Source organism: Hydra viridissima, unplaced genomic scaffold (assembly GCF_058129835.1).
Source record: "Hydra viridissima isolate aposymbiotic clone 2 unplaced genomic scaffold, HvirCarnegie_v1 scaffold_16, whole genome shotgun sequence".
Lineage (NCBI taxonomy): Eukaryota > Metazoa > Cnidaria > Hydrozoa > Anthoathecata > Hydridae > Hydra > Hydra viridissima.
In genome coordinates, this window is record NW_028324315.1 from 2,875,642 (window position 1) to 2,897,701 (window position 22,060).

Here is a 22,060-nt window from a genome sequence, read left to right on the forward strand (position 1 = left end):
TTAAGAGCGAAAAAATATTTGTTAAAATACTCACCGTTATGTAACCGAAATGTGGTAGCCAACTATATTATTTCATACAATTATCTTCTACTTTGAATTTATGATAGCTACAGCAGTCTGATTATAAAGGTCGAGGTTGATGAGATACTTTATTGTATCCATGATAACCCTTCGAGGAGCCATCATAATGTGCCGTCATCATATCAATACGCAAAAACCTTAACAGCTTAATTTTTTCGCAAAACTTAAAGTAAAAAAAATTTATTAAATGTCTTAGATATTTATACTTTAAGGTTTAAATTAAATAGCAAATTGAATAATAATAATAATAATAATAATGATAATAATAATAATAATAATAATAATAATAATAATAATAATAATAATAATAATAATAATAATAATAATAATAATAATAATAATAATAATAATAATAATAATAATAATAATAATAATAATAATAATAATAATAATAATAATAATAATAATAATAATAATAATAATAATAATAATAATAATAATAATAATAATAATAATAATAATAATAATAATAATAATAATAATAATAATAATAATAATAATAATAATAATAATAATATTAATAATAATAATATTAATAATAATAATAATAATAATAATAATAATAATAATAATAATAATAATAATAATAATAATAATAATAATAATAATAATAATAATAATAATAATAATAATAATAATAATAATAATATTAATAATAATAATAATAATAATAATAATATTAATAATAATAATAATATTGTCTTCAAATCAAAAACTTTTTTTATATCGTAGCGTTTTTTAAATTGCAGAGGTTTTTAATTTTAATGTTAAACCATTTAAAATACATTTATTAAAGACACATTTTACAGACTTGCAGATTTTACAGATTTTTATTATTAGCTATTTCTAAATTGTTTCTATTGCATTATTAAAATTTTTGTGCGTCACAAAGGTGCAACAAGAATCAATTTAATTAAAAAAAGCCTTTCAAATGATAACTCAATTTTTTTTCTTCTTTCCATTTTCAGTTTCATAAATTAATCTTTTAAAAATTTGCTTCAGTTGCAACATCAGAAATGATTCTTAATGTTTGCTTTTTAACTTTTGGATTTGTAATTCTGGTTTCAAAAATTCTTGCCATTTACTTGACTATAAAAGTGAAACGAAGACTAAGCAATATACAGCGTTTGATTCTTATGGTAATTAATTTCACGCAAGCTCAAATTATCGTTTTGGAGAACTTGAGAATTATTCCCGGAATATTCACAGTTGAAGAAAGTGAAGTTACTGCACTACATATTTATCTTACAATTGTACCCTCTAGTTTATTTGAATTTGCGATATTTATTTTCGTGGCAAATCGCTTTTGCGAAATATACTTAAATCTGCGGTACAATCAAGTATGGACGTATAGAAGGCTGAAAATCGCTGTGGGATTAGTTATTGTAGTTTACGCTACAGTATTTTTAGTTGTAGTATTTTATCCAAATTCTTATAAGTCCATGGACAAAATATTTTGCATATACGTCTTCCCAACAATTGAATCAATTTTACTGATTCTTTTAACTATCGCGAATGGATACATTGGGTATCATCTGTATCGTCATCATCAAGTAAGAAGGAGAACACTGCCTATGCAGCACAACGTCGGTCTTCCTGCAAATCAAATTGGTACAGCCTCTAAACATAAGAATTCAAAGCTCGCGTTTAGAAGTTTTCTCGTGCCTTGTCTTGTTGTTAGCAACTTCTCTGTCTTCTTTGTAATCCCAGATTTAACATACAGTTGGCTTCTCATCAATGAGCAAGGAGATAAACTGAATGATGTACTTTTATTTTTAATTTATTACATAGGATTTGGATTTGATTTTCTTATATACGCTTTTCTTACTCCGCCAATCAGAAAGGAGCTTGTTTATATTTTTAACAAGAAGGAAAAGCAGCGACAATTACCTTAGTATAATCAATTTATAATATACTTTAAAATCATATACAACTTTAACCGCAACAATAACATGGGGTTTAAAAAAATACAGAATATATAAAGTTACAGAATTACAGAATTTACAGAATTATAAAAGCTCTTTATTTCATAGATTGTTAATTTTTGTTGGTCAATGATAGTTGTCACCTAGGGAACAGAGCTATAATTGGTTTGATTTGTCATTTGATCAGGAAAGGGTTAATATTCCAGTACTTATATTTTTAACTAGAAGAAAAAGCAGCAACAACTACCATAGTAAAATCAATTTATAATTTATAAAATATTTCAAAATCATATACAACTTTAGCAGCAACATTAAAATGGGGCTTACAAAAAAACAGAATATACCGAATTTATAGAATAACAGAATTATAAAAGCGGTCCATTTCATGGATCATTAAACTTTGTTGGTCAAGAAAAGTTGCCACCTACGAAACAGTGCTACGATTGGTTTGATTTGTCATTTGATCAGGAAAAGGTAAATAATCCAGTATTTATAACTCTACGTTTATTCTCTGATCAATCCCCTTTCTAAATGATAAGAAGAAATCAAAACTTGAAAAAGATTTCGCCTGGGAGACTTTTAAAATTTGCTTTTTTTTTATTATAAAACTTAATTTTGTTGCTTTTCTGATAACGTTTTTAAAAATTTTTAGATGTAGAAAAACTTGTTTCAAAAGATTTAATTAAAAAAGAATTATGAATTTTTTTAAAAGAATTATAAAAAGAATTATAAAACAAAACAAACTGAGGAAAACTAAGTGTTTTTTTTTACGATCTCCTGTTCTACGACCAAAATATATGTTGCAATAAGTATTTTTCACACAACGAATGCAATTACACTGTTGGATTTTTCATTTGGTTGATGGGGCCACTTGAAATGCCTAGCAACCGTTCATTTTACATATTGCTAGTTTAAGTGGATTTCTTAAAATAACGAATTTATAAACAAGAAACCGAGAAAACAAAACCGGGTTTTAATACTCGCTTTTAAAACGGTGTTTAGCTTTAACAATTTTTTTAATGCAAAATACTTTAAATCTTGTTAATGATAACTGATTCGCCCCTGAGAATTCGATTCGCCCCTGAGAAACTTCAAGGCGCTTTTTAAGTTCTAAAAGCTTTTTAATTTCAGCATCTATTATGTCTTTACTTGCTTTTTCGGCCTTGACTTTTCTCACTGTATTTCCCTAATCCAAAAACAGAATAAGATTACGACAGGAAAATTTATCAAAACAAAATTAGCTCTTAAGAAAGGACAACTAACTTGTTTGATGACTTCTTCTTCCAACTTAACGACATCAAGTGATTCTGTAACTAAATGAAATTTAAAAGTTAAAAAGCTGACAGGCTGTTTTTCGGAGTCAGTTGGTGGAACCTTGATTTTAAAAAATCGAAATTTTATATAAGCACGCGCAAAAAAAAAATAAAAATTGGAAAAAAAAAAAAGAAAAAGAGTTATACTGTTATACTGTTGCATCTTTGATTCCAGAAAATCGTTTTTTAAACTCTTCCCCTAAAGAAGTTTCGAGCTTTTGAAACAATGGAGCTCCTGTTTCCTGCCTCCTCAGGCAGTAGTCCTATAGGAAAAGAATGGTTTCTGACAACTTGATACAAGAGAACAATTATTTTTGGAGAACATATTTACGAAGTGTTTTTCTGCAGTACTGCTTATCCACGTTGGGGTGCTTACATAATAACAGAGATAATGATATCTTTTCATCGAACTTTTATATATTCCGAAAAGTATAACAGCTAAACCCAGGATTTTCTTAATCCTTTCTTATATCATCTTTTTCTTTAGTGCAACGGTTTCCATCTTCTAAATAATATAAGCATAAAATAAGTTAAAATAGTTTATTTAAACAAAATGGTACAATATAAGGCAACCTTCTCCGACATGAAAAAGGATTAAAAAATGATTTATAAAACAATCAAGTAAAAAAAAGCATTTTTAATCGAATGTAAGATACAAATCTGACTGAGAGGAACTCCAGAGAAATTTGAAAATAATTCGACTTCCAACATCATACTTATGGCTTTTTTCTTTTATTTGTGGTTCCTTTTCTTCAACTTTACAAGGCTATTCTGACTTGTCACTAATCAACTGCTCATTATCTTCCACCATCACAGAAATATTAAACTCAAGACGAGTCTTTGTATTTTTCAACACCTTTATAGTTTCAAACATAGCTTGAATTTGCTCAACCAAACTATTACAACTCTCTGTCAAAATCTCATACTAAAAGAAATGGCAAATACAAGTATTAGAAATTGTGATTTTAAAAACTTATAGAAAGCAACATGTGACTAATTAAAGAGTTTTTTTTTTTTTCAGAGATAAAATAAAAGTAAACTCCTCAGCACCATAAAAAAACAACAAAAAAAAAATTTGGTACCTAATCATGAAAAACCTGCTCCATGGCTTTCATTTCTGAACATTTACTCTGTAGTGATTCTTAAGATTGATAATAAAGTTCTTTAAGTATTGCATTTTGTTTATAAGCCTTCTGTTGCAATTATTTATTTTACATTTATTTTATTCAATAATTACGTAAGAAGGCAATCTCCTGTTCCACGTTTGAAATATGGAGAACCAAAGTTTACTAACGGTATTTAGCTTATGGAACAGAGATTCATTGGCGTTCAGATCAAGAATTTGCTAAAGAACACCTGTGAAAAACATTGAAAGATTTTTTAGTAAATTATGATGATTTCATTACTTGTTTTTTATTGCAAAGTTTCTGAGGGCGGACGGAGGGGGAGGTTAATTTTCCGAAAAAAATGCTACATAAAACTTTTTTTAAACTTTGAAAATCTTTCTAATTTTTAAATCAAAATGCTTTTGATAGTTTTGTTTTTTTTTCAGTAGAGAACATTTGCGGAGAATTCGTTTTGAAAAAACAAGTTGTTTAACATACTAACCTCCTTCTCAACCATCATTTTAATAAGTCTCCCCTTCCTCCCCCCTCCCTATTCGCCTAGGGGAGGCAAATCTTTTTGATAAGCGACATAGAAAAAATTTATTTTATGACGCCTGATTTATTTTATGTCATTAACTTAGCCTCAACCTTTATTGATGGATAAAAATAAAATTTCTTTTATCAGTTTGAAACATTTCTTTTATCGGTTTGAAACATTTTGGCTTGAAATAGTAAAAACTAAATATAAAGGCAACTTTTTGAATCTGCAATTGTTCCTAAAATTATCTACACCAAGTGTTATACCATTACACTGGGATTTATCCATTGTTTTATTGTGCGTTGATAGTAAGTTTTCTGTTCTTGGTTCACTTTTACATTTGCTGATAACAACACAAAAAACAAGAAAAAAAAAAAAAATTTCAACTTTTTTTTGCGATTTAAAACAGAAAATTACAGTCGTGGTATTGCAGTTATTTACATTCGTGAATTGCTGTCACGCCTGTTTGCGGATTTAGAAAGTTTTACAAAATCTATAAAGGGTGTGGTTAACTGTGCACATTACATACCCTCTAATACTTTTAGCAATTAAACCATAAGTTTTACTCTAGTGAATCGTATCTTCTACATCGTACTTCCCCTATTTCTGTCAAGGTAAGGGAGTTAAAATCGTTTATTAGAGAGCTTACAATATGAAAACTGCAACGGCAACGAAGACGACAAAGGTCTGGATCTAGCGGTTGTGACTTGCAGTTGCGGTATTCCAATAAAATTAGTTACGAATTTCCGCTTCAAAAAAAAGAAAACATCTTGAAATAAACAAAATAAAAATTAAAAATAGCTCCTCTAATAAATATTAGAAATAGTTTATTGTTTGCATTAGAATCAAATATCATAGACGACGAGGAATTTTTACTACGGTACATATTAATTCTGTCTAAGAATCCAGATTACCGTTTCGGAGTTTTAAGCAATTTTGTTTAGAAATCATGTCTGATGATAAATGCAAAAGTGAATTTAGATTTCTACGTAGTGATATATATCGCATACTCAATGTACTTCAACTACCTCAAGAGTTTGTATATTACAACGGGTTAAAAGTTTCTCCAGTAGAAACGCGGCGTATTTTTTAAAAACGGTTTTCCTACCCATGTAGACTACTCAATATGATACTCGATATATATATATATATATATATATATATATATATATATATATATATATATATATATATATATATATATATATATATATATATTTATATTTATATTTATATTTATACTTATGTATACATCCTAAACTTGTATCAAAAATTAAATAATTACTTTGTTACACTTTTGGAGCAAGAACCACTTTGATCCATTTATAAGCCGTTTTCAGAAAACACGAATTTCAACGTTTTGACGTTGCGTAAAAAGTTTTAAAACGGCATTTCAGGGAATCCAAACCATTGCGCATATCTAGTGTCAAATATTTATCATAAATTGTAGAAGTTGCTGTTGCAGTTTTCTTATCGTAAGCTCTCAATTTCTCCAATGACCGCAAGCATAAGAGAACGCACTCTTTCAAAGCCTAGTAACTAATGACGAAACGACATTAAACATTAAACACTAAACGTTAAACGTTTCTGTAGGAATTATATTATAGATAATGACATAATAATGATATTAACAATATTAACAATGATAATAATAATAATAATAGTAATAGTAATAATAACAATAATAATAATAATAATAGTAATAATAATAATAATAATAATAATAATAACAATAATAATAATAATAATAATAATATAATAATAATAATAATAATAATAATAATAATAATAATAATAATAATAATAATAATAATAATAATAATAATAATAATAATAATAATAATATTAACAATAATAATAATAATAATAATAATAATAATAATAATAATAATAATAATAATAATAATAATAATAATAATAATAATATTAACAATAATAATAATAATAATAATAATAATAAATAATAATAATAATAATAATAATAATAATAATAATAATAATAATAATAATAATAATAATAATAATAATAATAATAATAATAATAATAATAATAATAATAATAATAATAATAATAATAATAATAATAATAATAATAATAATAATAATAATAATAATAATAATAATAATAATAATAATAATAATAATAATAATCAAAAATTAAAAATGTTAAAATAAAATCTCAACACTCCGTTTATCTTCGATTCAAAAACTTTCCTTTTACCGTCAGCGTTTTTTAAATTGCACAGGGTTTTAAGTTTAATGTTTAACAATTTAAAATGCAGTTATTAAAGACACATTTTACAGACTTGCAGATTTTACAGTATTTTATTACGGCTTTCTAAATTGTTTCTATTGTATTATTAAAGTATCTGAGAATAACAAAGATGCAACAAGAATCAAATTAGTTAAAAAAAGCCTTTTAAATGATAACTCAATTTTTTTTCTTCCATTTTCAGTTTCATAAAATAATCTTTTAGAAATTTGCTTCAGTTGTAACAACAGAAATGATTCTTAATGTTTGTTTTTTAACTTTTGGATTTGTGATTCTGGTTTCAAAACTTCTTTCCATTTGCTTGATAATAAAAGTGAAGCGACAGCTAAGCAATATACAGCGTCTAATTCTTTTGGGAATTAATTTCATGCAAGCTCAAATTATCGTTTTGGAGAATTTAAGAATTATTCCCGGAATATTCACAGTTGAAGAAAGTGAAGTTACTGCACTAGATATTTATCTTACAATTGTACCCTTTAGTTTACTTGAACTAGCAATGTTTATTTTCGTGGCAAATCGCTTTTGCGAAATATACTTAAATCTGCGGTACAATCAAGTATGGACGTATAGAAGGCTGAAAATCGCTGTGGGATTAGTTATTGTAGTTTACGCTACAGTATTTTTAGTTGTTGTATGTTATCCAAATTCTTATAAGTCCATGGACAAAATATTTTGCATATACATCTTCCCACCAATCGAATCACTTTTACTGATTCTTTTAACTATCGCGAATGGATACATTGGGTATCATCTGTATCGTCATCATCAAGTAAGAAGGAGAACGCTGCCTATGCAGCACAACGTCGGTCTTCCTGCAAATCAAATTGGTACAGCCTCTAAACATAAAAACTCAAAGCTCGTGTTTAGAAGTTTTCTCGTGCCTTGCCTTGTTGTTAGCAACTTCGCTGTCTTCATTCTAATCCCAGATTTAATATACAGCTGGCTTCTCATCAATGAGCAAGAAGACAAACTGAACAATATACTTTTATTTTTAATTTATTACATAGGATTTGGGTTTGACTTTCTTATATACGCTTTTCTTACTCCGCCAATCAGAAAGGAGCTTGTTTATATTTTTAACAAGAAGAAAAAGCAGCGACAAATACCATATTAAAATCAAATGATAATAAACTTTAAAATCATATACAACTTTAACCGCAACAGTATTATGGGGCTTAAAAGAATACAGAATATATAAAGTTACAGAATTACAGAATTTACAGAATTATAAAAGCTCTTTATTTTGTAGATCGTTAATTTTTGTTGGTCAATGATAGTTGTCACCTAGGGAACAGAGCTATAATTGGTTTGATTTGTCATTTGATCAGGAAAGGGTTAATATTCCAGTACTTATATTTTTAACTAGAAGAAAAAGCAGCAACAACTACCGTAGTAAAATCAATTTATAATTTATAAAATATTTCAAAATCATATACAACTTTAGCAGCAACATTAAAATGGGGCTTACAAAAAAACAGAATATACCGAATTTATAGAATAACAGAATTATAAAAGCGGTCCATTTCATGGATCATTAAACTTTGTTGGTCAAGAAAAGTTGCCACCTACAAAACAGAGCTACGATTGGTTTGATTTGTCATTTGATCAGGAAAAGGTAAATAATCCAGTATTTATAACTCTACGTTTATTCTCTGATCAATCCCCTTTCTAAATGATAAGAAGAAATCAAAACTTGAAAAAGATTTCGCCTGGGAGACTTTTAAAATTTGCTTTTTTTTTATTATAAAACTTAATTTTGTTGCTTTTCTGATAACGTTTTTAAAAATTTTTAGATGTAGAAAAACTTGTTTCAAAAGATTTAATTAAAAAAGAATTATGATTTTTTTAAAAGAATTATAAAAAGAATTATAAAACAAATTAAACTGAGGAAAGTAAAATTTTTTTTGAAAAAAATTACAGATCGCTATCTCCTGTTCGCCAATTTAAATATGGAGAACCAAAGTTTATTATTGGTATTTAGCTTATGGAACAGAGATTCATTGGCGTCCAGATCAAGAATTTGCTGAAGTGCACCTGTGAAAAATGTTAATAGATTTTTTAGTAAATTTTGATGATTTCATTAATTGTTTTTTATTGCAATAGTTTCTGAGGGCGGACGGAGGGGAAGATTATTTTTCCAAAAAAATATGTTATATAAAACTTTTTTTAATTTTTGAAAATCTTTCCAATTTTTAAATAAAAATGATTTTGATGCTTTTAGTTTTTTTTTAGTAGAGAACATTTTCGGAGATTTTGTTTTGAAATATCAAGTTGTTTAACATACTAACCCCCTTCTTCACAATCATTTTGATAATCTCCCCTCCCTCTCTATTCGCCAAATCTTTTTGATTAACGACATAGAAAAAATTTGTTTTGTGACGTCAAATTAGTCTCAACCTTTATTGATGGGTAAAAATAAAATCTCTTCTCTCAGTTTGAAACATTTTTTTTCTCAGTTTGAAACATTTCTTTTATCGGTTAGAAACTTTTTAGCTTGAAATAGTAAAAATTAGAACAAAAGCTACTTTTTGAATCAGCAATTGATACTAAAATTATCTACACCAAGTGTTACACCATTATACTGGGAATTATCCATTGTTTTATCCACTGTGCGTTGATAGTAAGTTTTCTGTTCATGGTTTATTTTTAAATTTGCTAATAACAACACAAAAAACAAGAAAATAAAAGATATCAATATTTTTTTGCAATAGAAAACAGAGATTTACATTCGTGGTATTGCAGTTATTTACATTCGTGAATTGCTGTCTTGCCTGTCTGCGGACCTAGAAAGTTCTGCAAAATTTACAAAGGGTGTGGTTAACAGTACCATGTAAATATGCAAGAGCTTACAAACCGTTACATGCTGCACGCATGTTATTTCAAACAATAGATCCAGGAATTATTCATTAATGTATGATTGGAATCCATGTTACAGCGTCTCAATTTTGGATAGAAATAAAAATATTGCAAATACGCACCGCTACGCGATTACTATACCCTAAACTTCTTCGACAGAGAACAGAGTCATCATTTTCAACAATACACCCTGGGCCGCCTACTTGATCAAAGCTATTGAGGAAATATGAGACGCAAATATCTTTTCAAAACTGATTCCAATCAAAAATAGTGTCATCGCTTCCGATGTTCAGCTCTTGCCTTAAATCGCTTATTGATAATCCCGGCTTTTACCCGAACTTCCGCTCCAAACGTAGGAGCCACAAATGTAGATAGGGTTTTATCAAAGTAGCTGTCTTTTTTTATGCTGAAGATTCTTTACAGCGATTAATTGGATTAATTGGATCTCCAAATAACTTGATCAATAGTCCATTCATTATTTGCTGCGTGCAGGGCATATTACATACGTTATATTACTTTCAGCAATTAAACCATAAGTTTTGCACTAGGGCATTGTATATTCTATATCTTACTTAACCTATATCTGTCAATTTTAGGGAGTTAAAATCGTTTATTATTGGTCTTTGGAGAGCCATGGTGTGTAGAGAAATGAAGAACAGAAACTATTTTAGAAAATCCTTTTTATGACAGAAAAAATAAAAATAAGTTTTATGAGAGGGGCGGGGGTTACTTGAAGCATCAAATTATAGTCAGTAATTTTAAATATTTAATGATAGTTTTTATATTTTTAACATAACTTTAATTGTTTTAAAGTACATAGTCACATATAATCAATAAAAGAATTTTTCAACTTATTCCATAAAGATTTTCAAACATATTCTAGACATCAAAGTAGGAATCTAGCTAAAACAATGTGGGGTGATAATACCTTTTTACTGTTCCTATACCTTTCTACTATTCAAAATTGTTAATTAACGTGATTCCCATACCTTTCTACTATTCGAAATTGTGATAATAAAAGCAAAAACCAGGTTGTTAACACTTTTATAAGACAACTTTTAGACAAAAATTATCATTACTGAAGATGGCGAAAATTTGCCATTTATTGGTTATTTTTGTACTTTCAACTTCAGAGCACTTTACACTGATTTTGAGATCTACATTTTTATACGATTTTTAGTCAGAATAAAATTCTCTCTCGTTTTTAATCATAAAAATAAAGAGAGGGAGAAAAAGGGGAAGGGAATGAAAAGGAAAGGAGGGAGAAAGAGAAAAGAGAAAAAAGGGGAAAGGGGAAAAAAGGAAAGGAGAAAAAAAAGGGAAAAGAGAAGGGGGAAGGGGCAGGGAAAAGGGAAGGGTGAAATAAGAGAAGTGGGGAATAGTGGAAGAGGTGTAGAGAGAGAGGGGGGGGGGGAGAAGTCAATTAGCACCGGTCTAATGAAATGTTTAAGAGTTTTCATTGTCAGGTCTTGGTTTAATTTCATTTGCAATCCAGTCCTCCGATACAGATTCAGGACTACTGAAAATGTCTTCTATGGATATTACTGCATTATTTGCTGCACTATACTTTCTTCTTTTTCCTTTGTATCTTTATATCTTTTGATAATCTTCATGATTTTCATTTTTATCTTCAACCCAATTTGGTATCCACACAATTTATGGTGTGAAAACTAACTTATTAACAAACTTTCGTTTTGTTTCAGGTTTTTGTTCACCTCATTGTTTGATCTGATAAATTTAATTTTTTTCATTTTAAACTCAAGCTTAAACTTTCGTTTTTTAGCCGGTTTTTTACAATAATTAACTAAACTTTTCAATTTGACTGTGGGAATCTGAAGCATTTCAATAGTGATTTCAAACTTCTCTTTTCTTCCATTTTATGGCTCCTACTCCTCCAGTGAAGTAATTTTAACTATTTTTATTGCTTTCTTGTTTATTTATCACACTATCTCCTGTACAACACTCTTTCTTAAAATGAACATCAAACAACTGATGACTCAACAAGTTCTGTTATAAAAAATAAGCGAAATGTTAGAATACAACACTCTTTCTTAAAATGAGCATTAAAGTTTGATCAATTATTTGACAAAATTGATTGCCATATGAAATTGTTCCACTATTATAAATGTCCATTAATTGTAATTCTGAATGTAGTTTTTTCGCAATAAACAAATCAATAAATTGCAATAATCTTCTGTCCTAACAAAAACTCTCTTTTACAAATTTTCTCCTTCATTTATACCAAATACTTTTCCTAAAATACCCTTCAAAAATCGTTATAAACATCCGCAAACACATATTTACAACTCTTTGGTGTTACTAGGAGATATCTTACTTAGTCTACATTTTACATTGACGTTAATAAAAGAGTACCACATTTCAAGCTAGCAACACCTCCAATATCAGAATAGTTTATAGCTTCATAAGTAATTCTTCTAAATGCCATTTTCCATCCATCCCGACTTTTTTTACCGGTGCAATAACCTTATGACATCTATATTTTCTCTAGGAAATTGCATACTTTTTAGTAAGAGATGTGATTGATAATGCTAATCCACAAACAGCAACTACGGTTAAATCATCACAATCTTTTATACCATCCTCACTTCCAGCAATATCAGTTGTGTCTCCTGTTGTTGCCACTTGTCTCAGGTTTACTGTTTCTTTTTCACACTATTAATGCCAACAGCTCTGATTGCGCTCGCTGGTGCTTACAAAAAAACATTACTGTATTGTATTGTTGAATCAGCCTCGATGACTAGGACTTGTGGAATTAGATATAAACCAGATGTAAGTGCAAAGTTGAGATGACTGCTTGTATTCAAGATGATCTATTGATAACGAATTGTGTCTGCACGGAAATTTATTGGTATCTTCATGTAAGATTCAAGCGCATTCACAAACTCGACTTGCGCAACAAGTGCTGAAGTATTAGCGCCAATAGTTATAACGCAACCTATTGGTAAAGCTGACAACAAATGAGACCGCAAAGGCTATTGAATTTGTGTATTGTATATTTTCCTCTGGATCTTTCCAGTTTTTATCTTAATCTTGTGTTAAATAGTAATGCTCACCTTCACCGCTGCAAACAGGTGCTATACTGGTAAAACTTGGACTGCGAAAAGTTTCATTTAGTTGTGCTGCTACTTTCAAATTTTCCCCTACTTTTAAACAAAATTGATTTATTACTGTTTATTTGGTTTGGTACATTTTTCTAATCATTATAAGAAAACATCAATTTTGTGTTTCGGACAGTAAAGCCTAATTATAAGTGAAACTATAATTATGTAAATGTGTAAAGTTTTGAATTAAAAAATATTTTAATACATTTTATTTACTTTACTTTCATTACTTTAGGTTACTCGTATTTTTTTGTTTTTATTTTTTCAATTTATTTTCATATTTTTCGGTTATACATCTAAATATCTTTTAATTTTTCAAAGTTGAATTTTATGAAGGTTACATGTTTTTTACCGTAAAAAAGTAGGCCCCCACAAAAAATTGCGCGATGAATAGACCTCTAGTAATGAACGCCATGGTTTCAATAAAATCTAACCCCGTATCAAGAAGTGCAAACACTCTTATATTATTTCTTAATTATTGAAGAAGTTTTTGATTGTCTTTTGTTAAATTAACTCAATATTTTTCGATGAAACAAACTCATTATCGTGGATTTTAAATTCAACGTTTCTTTTCTTTAACGTTTCAACTTTAAAATCTCGTCCTTTTTTATAATTTTTAAATAATTTAATACCTTATAGTTCTTAGTTTTAAATTCATTAACTTAGTTAAATTGTTTAAATTGTCTTTCAAAACTATCTAATACAGGAATTGGTACCCCAGCAATATCAGTCTCAGCTACTGACTTACTGCATTATTTTCTAAATGATTAAAGGTCGTGTTGTGGTGCATTGTGCAGTAAAACTCTTGTATGACGTGGAACTGATCTGACAGTCCGTTTTGTTTCAAACCATGGTCATGCAATCATTAAAAAATTTAATGTAGAAATAAAAGGTCAAGAGGTACAAAGCTTAGGATCATATGATGACTAGTGGGGTAACAGCGATATCCACTACTGGTTCGAATGCTGCAATATCACTCGTATTTGCTAGAAATCTTTTACAACATTGCACACCGCTTGACTCTTATCCATCCTTATTATTATTATTATTATTATTGTTGTTATTATTATTATTATTATTATTATTATTATTGTTATTATTATTATTATTATTATTATCATCATTATTATTATTATTATTATTATTATTATTATTATTATTATTATTATTATTATTATTATTATTATTATTATTATTATTATTATTATTATTATTATTATTATTATTATTATTATTATTATCATTATTATTATTCTTATTGTTATTATTATTATTATTATTATTATTATCATTATTATTATTATTATTATTATTATTATTATTATTATTATTATCATTATTATTATTATTATTATTATTATTATTATTATTATTATTATTATTATTATTATCATTATTATTATTATTATTATTATTATTATTATTATTATTATTATTATTATTATTATTATTATTACTATTATTATTATTATCCATCCAATATTCATTTTATCCAAGTGCTTTTGGATACCTGCTTGAGTTAGATTGTGTTTGCAGATATTTATCATAAACAATGACAGTGGTTCAACACCAAACTACTCTCTCAAAATATTTATTTTGAATTTAAATTAATGTGTTCGCATGAGTTGGCAATCAGTATAGCCTCAGTATAATAAATATGTATTAATTGTTCAAGGAGGCATACGGTGTACTTTCTGGTAACAACCAAGATGCTAGCTCTAAAACGAACGAAGCCCAATCTGAAACTATGGTCCTCTTGTATTCACCCCCATTGACTGGCACGTCTGAACTTTACAACAGACTGTCGAACTGTTTCCAACGGCTCATCCACGGTGGAGGTTTGGAATTCAGAAAATCTGGTATTTTCCTGCAGATTTTAATTACTCGCACAGCAGGAACAGGAACACTAGATATCTGTGTGTTTAAGATCATGGATTCAAAAGCAATGTTTGATGGTTGAAGAGTTGAGGGTGTTTTATGGTAAGTTATATAATTGACAAGTGTGATTGCAAAAAAAAAAGTCTTTGCATGACTGATTGTACCAATGCTTGCATGTTGGCTAGTTAACTTTTTGGCTACTTCTTTTGGTTGCTTAGTAGTGAATAGTTTTTATGCGTTTTAGTTCCCTTCGAGAACGAAAAAATATTTGTTAGAGTGCTCACCGTTATGCAACCAAACAGTGGTAGCCAACTATATTATCTCATACAATTATCTTCTACTTTGATTTAAGATAACTACAGTAGTCTGATTGATGGATGAGGTTGGTGAGCTACTTAATTGTATGCATGATGACCCTTCGGGAAGCCGTCATCATGTGCACTACAAAATTTCTTACTTGGAAGCAACCTTTTTCTACCCTCTGTGAACAAGTACAAACACAAGTGAGAACATAAGGATGACATACCAGTTTCTCACACTTGTGCAAACAACTGTAGTAAATAACTGTAATCATCCACTACAACCACTTTAGTCTTACTATGATGGCTGAAGTTGAGGAAAACTATAGTAACTTTAGTAGTAACTAGTAACCAATCTCCAATTTTATAAAATTATATATCCCCAAGAACCCGCTAATAATCGATTGTTGTACAAAATAGTTATCTTAGCACCAAAGCCACAATAATAGTTGCAAAAATATCTTTATACTTCTTGGCCCCAAACCTCTTTAACCATACTTATTCTTCTTCAATTACAGTTTTCTCTTTCTGAATGTTTTTTTTTTTTTTAAAACTGTAAAAAATACGAAGACGTGAAACAGACCATTTTCATATTTTTTGTTGCCCTAAGATCGGTTTAATGTTAGAATAATAATTTTAAGTTTTAATTTACAGAAACAAATAAACGTAGAAACAAAAATGATTCTGTTAAGATCTGAGAGTTAAAAAAAGAACAAAGATTGTTTAAACCTTAATAATAATAATATTAATAAAAATAATACTAATAATAACAATAACAATAATAATAACAAATCAAAAATGTTGCAATTAAATCTCAACACTTAAATCAAAACTCCGTTTATTTTCAATTCAAAAAAATTTTTTTTTACCGTCAGCGTTTTTTAAATTGCACAGGGTTTTAATTTTAAAGTTTATCAATTTAAAATACAGTTATTAAAGAAATTGTTTGGAATCACTACGTGTGAAACTAATAAAGATATTGTTTGGAATCACTACGTGTGAGACTGAAAGACTGTTTTACTGATTTTTATAACCGCTTTTTAAATTGTTTCTATTGTGTTATTAGAATATCTGTGCGAAACAAAGATGCAGCATGAATCATTTTAATTAAAAAAAGCCTTTCAAATGATAACTCTTTTTTATTCCTCTTCTATTTTTAGTTTCATAAAACAATCTTTTAGAAATTTGCTTCTGTTATAACAACAGAAATGATTCTTAATGTTTGTTTTTTAACTATCGGATTTGTAATTCTAGCTTCTAAACTTCTTGCCATTTACTTGACTATAAAAGTGAAACGAAGACTAAGCAATATACAGCGTTTAATTCTTTTGGGAATTAATTTCACGCAAGCTCAAATTATTGTTTTGACGAATATGAGATATGTTCCCGGAATATTCACTGTTAAAGAAAGTGAAGTTACTGCACTAGATATTTATGTTACAATTGTAACCTTTAGTTTACTTGAATTAGCAATGTTTCTTTTCGTGGCAAATCGTTTTTGCGAAATATACTTAAATCTGCGGTACAATCAAGTATGGACGTATAGAAGACTGAAAATCGCTGTGGGGTTAGTAATTATTGTTTATGCTGCAGTATTTTTAGTTGTTGTATTTTATCCAAATTCTTATCAGTCCATGGAAAAAATATTTGACGTATACATCTTTATACCAACTGATTCACTTTTACTGGTTCTTTTAACTATCGCGAATGGTTACATTGGCTATCATCTGTATCGTCATCATCAAGTAAGAAGGAGAACACTGCCTATGCAGCATAACGTCGGTCTTCCGGCAAATCAAATTGGTATAGGCTTTAAACATAAGAATTCAAAGCTCGTGTTTAGAAGTTTTCTCGTGCCTTGCCTTGTTGTTACCAACTTCGCTGTCTTCTTTTTAATCCCAGATTTAACATACAGTTGGTTTCTCATCAAAGAGCAAGAAGACAAACTGAATGATGTACTTTTATTTTTAATTTATTACATAGGATTTGGGTTTGATTTTCTTATATACGCTTTTCTTACTCCACCAATCAGAAAGGAGCTTGTTTATATTTTTAACAAGAAGAAAAAGCAGCGACAACTACCATAGTAAAATCAATTTATAATTTATAAAATATTTCAAAATCATATACAACTTTAACAGCAACAGTAAAATTGGGCTTACAAAAATACAGAATATACCGAATTTACAGAATAACAGTATTATAAAAGCCGTCCATTTCATGGATCATTAAACTTTGTTGGTCAAGAAAAATTGTCGCCTACGGAACATTAAGAGCTACGATTGGTTTGATTTGTCATTTGATCAGGAAAAGGTAAATATTCCAGTATTTATAACTGTTCTTTTGTACTCTGATCAATCACCATTCTAAATGATACGAAGAAATCAAAACTTTAATAAGATTTCACCTGGGAGACTTTCAAAGTTTGCTTTTTTTTAATATGAAACTTAATTTTCTTCTTTTTCTGATTTTAAAAAATTTTTAGATTTAGAAAAACTTGTTTCAAAACATTTAATTAAAAAAGAATTACAAATTTTTTTAAAAGAATTATAAAAAGAATTATAAAAAGAATTATTAAAAGAATTATAAAACAAAGCAAACTGAGGAAAACAAAATTTTTTTTACATAAAATTACAGATTGAAATCTTCCGTTCGACGACCAAAATATCGAGAACCAAAGTTTACTAACGGTATTTAGCTTATGGAACAGAGATTCATTGGCGTCCAGATCAAGAATTTGCTGAAGTGCACCAGTGAAAAACATTAAAAGATTTTTTAGTAAACTTTGATGCTTTTATTACTTGTTTTTTATTGCAATGGTTTCTGAGGACGGACGGAGGGGGAGGTTATTTTTCCAAAAAACTGTTATATAAAACTTTTTTGAAACTTTAAAAATCTTTCCAATATTTAAATAAAAATAATTTTGATGCTTTTAGTCTTTTTTTCAGAAAACAACATATGCGGAGATTTTGTTTTGAAATATCAAGTTGTTTAACATACTAACCCCCTTCTTCACAATCATTTTAATAAATTTCCCTTCCCTCCCTACTTGCCCGGGGGAGACAAATCTTTTTGATTAGCGACATAGAAAAAGATTATTTTGTGACGTCTGATTTATTTTATGTCGTCAAATTAGTCTCAACCTTTATTGATGGATAAAAATAAAATCTCTTTTATCAGTTCAAAACATTTCTGTTGTCGGTTTGAAACATTTTGGCTTGAAATAGTAAAAAATTGGTGCCGAAGGGATTTGTTTCCAGGATATCTCTATACTTTTTTTTTCTCATTATACCATCGATTTTACGCAAATCTCCCACTCCATCCAGAGAGAAACAACCCCAAACCCTTACAGAGTCTTCGCCTTGTTTTACTGTTGGAACCGGACATTGAGTTAGCACTTTTTCTTCGGCAGATCTTCTAACGTAAACTCTTCGCTTTTTTCCGAAAACTTCAAATTTTGACTCATCGGTCCAGAGTACTTGTTTCCATTCATCCATCGTCCAATTTTTGTGGAATTGTGCCCAACAGAATCTCTTCTGTCTATTACCTTTTCGTAGATATGGTTTTCGGATAGCAACACGACCATGCAAATTTGATTTTTGCAATGTTCGTCTGATTATTTGTGGAGCAGTTAACATTCGATTGCGTTTATTGATAACTTTTATACGTTGATCATCAGTTTTTGTTGTTATGCGAGAAGGACCAAGACGATTTCTGTCTTCCAAACATCCAGATTCTCGATATCGACAAATTGTATAGCTAACTGTTGACCCAGCAAACATGCTTTCAGCGGACTGTGATGCGTAAAGCCGCCGCCGGTATGCCGCTGCTGGCCCACTGTGATGTCTATCGCGGATTGCCGCTGCTGGCTAACCGATGATGGACCGTTATTTCTATTTTGTGTTGGCTTACCCCCGTTGGCTGAGAAACGGCAAAAAGCTTCGTTGTGGATACGTTTTTAAATCGGCATGCCAGCTTCGGTAAAGACATGGCGATACATTATAGCTTTACCAACACAAATCCAGAGTTGGTTTTCGGATAGCGGTAAGCTGTCGTTATAACACCAAATGCAGGCATTTCAATTGAAATGCCTGCTTTTGGTAAGACTTAGATTGATCGATTTTTATATGGTGCCTGTTTTAAAAAAAATTCACTGATTATAACTTATTAGTGTTTAAATATATGCTTAATATTGTTTTTACATTTATTTTTTAACAATAGTTTATTTAATATTTATAACTCTAATAAAATTATATACTAAGTAAAACAGTAAGTATTAAATAAATAAGATGTAAAAAAAAAATCAAATTAGTTTTTTTAGTCTTAAAATATAAATTATATATATAAATTTATATTGAATCTATATCTATACTTTATATTATAAAATATAGCTATAATTATTGCTTATAAATTTTAAAAGTAATATGACTTTAACATTGTTATAATCTTATAGCTATACTTATAGATATACTTATAGCAATACTTTATAATATTAAGTTTAGATATTGATATAAAGTATAGATACAGATTCAATATATATTTATAAGACTCAAAGTTAATAGGACTAATTTATATATATATATATATATATATATATAAATGTATTAATAAATGTTTTGCATTCTATATATTTCTTTTTTCATTTTCTTCATATAATTTAGAACACCAGCACATGATGTTCAAGATGGTTTCAAAGGTTCTTGAAAACCAGGAGCTTATTTTAGCTATAAACAAACAACCCAATAGTTATTTTGCAATCAAGAAATTAGACACTATTGCAGAGTATGAGGATTTTATCAAAAGTTTAGAGGATGATTGTGTTCGACTTGATTTGGTAAATCTTTATCCATATGTAAAACTTTATAATCCATATTAAAAGTGAAAATATCCAAATCCAGATCATCAGATCCAAATTAAACCAAATATCAAATCCAAATTAAAAGTGAAAATAGTTATTTTTGTATAATTATTTTGCCAAACTTTTATTTAGGTTAAACAGCTCAGTTTTTTAGGTGCAGAAGATTTTAAACAACTGACAAGATTGGTCATGAATAGGTTTTTTTATTACATTTTGCATAGCAATCATTTTATTATTTATTCGATATGTTTTTTAGATTATTTACAAATAGCTTGTTGACACAGTTTAACTTAAAAGGTTTTGGTGGAAAGATTGGTTTATTATCAACTAAACTGTATGACTTAATAGAAGGTAATCTAAAATAAGTTTAAATTATTCAAATTTTAACTTAGTTAAAAATCTATGTGAAGTTAAATTTATTTCCAATATATTTGATAAATATATCTTACATGATGCTTTATTTGATTTTTAGAAGTTGTAAAGAGAAGATTTGAAAAGGTTTCAAATGTTGAAATTAAACAGCAAATTGGACGGTATTGTAAAAACGCTCCTTTACGGCAAAAAACAAAATGAAAAAAAAAATTCTTTTTTATTGTTATATATTGTATATATTATTATATGTTGTATAAATTGTTAAATAGAAAGATACTTGGTAACAATCCAACTAACTGTATTATATGTACCTTTTTAAGTTATTTGCGTTTTTTTTTTTTTTTAAATAATTTTCTTTTTCTTCTTTAATGTTTCTAAAAAACAAAGTGAGAACTTGAACTTGCTTAATAGTGTTTTTAATGTTGTCAAGTACCCATTATAATCGGTAGTAGCAACGTAAATATACCATTAATACTACACAGTTTTCTTAAAATATAGTTAAATAAATCTTTAGGCTGTCTTCAGTAAGACGTCTTTAAAGAATCTTGAGTAAGACGTCTTTTCGACGGACAACGTAGACCTTTTTAAGACATCTTTAAGACGTCTTTTTCGATCTTGAAAAGTCGACTTTAAGACGACTAAAAGACGTCTTTTTGTTTGTTGGGGCGTGTACAAGTTATGTTTTTTTAATGTATTTACATTTTACATTTATTTATTAAAATAACTTAATGTAGAATTTTTTTATACAAATTTCATTTACGAAATGTCTTCGTAGAGCGCAATGCGCTCTACGTAGCAATAAGCTGCTCAGAGCGCAATATTGTACACGCATGCGCAATTATTTTATTATAACTGCGATTTATATTTCACAATAAGGCTGGTTAGATAGGCGGTTGGGGTAAGGGTTAGGATTAGGGATAGGGATAGGGTTATCATCAACAAGATTTAAAAAAAAAAAAAATTTAGCGCATGCGTACAAAACATTGCGCTCCGAGTATCATATGGCTGCATAGAGCGCATTGCGCTTCAAGTAGCAACGGCCTTTTATTTAACTTGATTTACTTTTATATAAACAAAAACTTTACTAATATAAGTTAATAATTTTATAACATAATTACATTTTGATATTGTTCTTTTGAAAAAATATTTTTTGTCTTAACTTCCATGAGCGGCAGTGTAGATAAATGATGGACAGAAAAACTATTTTGGAACATTCCTTTTTATGACAGAAAAAATAAAAAATAAATTTTTACGGGAATTTTTACTTGAAGCATCAAATTAAAGTCAGTGGTTTTAAATGTATTGAAATTTTCGATCGTTCTGCTATTCTTAATCGTATGGTGGTTTCTTTCCACAATTTCATTTACTTCAGGGTAATCAGCGGCTCTAAACCTAATTTGCACTCCCTAACTATCAAGGAAACTCCCTATCTCTTTAGTT

The 22,060-nt window shown here is 28.3% G+C and overlaps 1 protein-coding gene across 1 annotated transcript; it reads left to right on the forward strand.

Moving 5' to 3' along the window:
- Positions 1 to 16,571: 16,571 nt before the first annotated feature.
- LOC145196749 (uncharacterized) lies at positions 16,572 to 20,912 on the forward strand. The gene is made up of 5 exons (XM_090073909.1): positions 16,572 to 17,703; positions 18,028 to 19,434; positions 20,052 to 20,224; positions 20,505 to 20,599; positions 20,721 to 20,912. Exons 2-4 carry the CDS (start codon positions 19,359 to 19,361, stop codon positions 20,517 to 20,519), a joined length of 264 nt encoding a protein of 87 aa, XP_089930035.1. The 5' UTR covers positions 16,572 to 17,703; positions 18,028 to 19,358; the 3' UTR covers positions 20,520 to 20,599; positions 20,721 to 20,912.
- Positions 20,913 to 22,060: the final 1,148 nt, after the last annotated feature.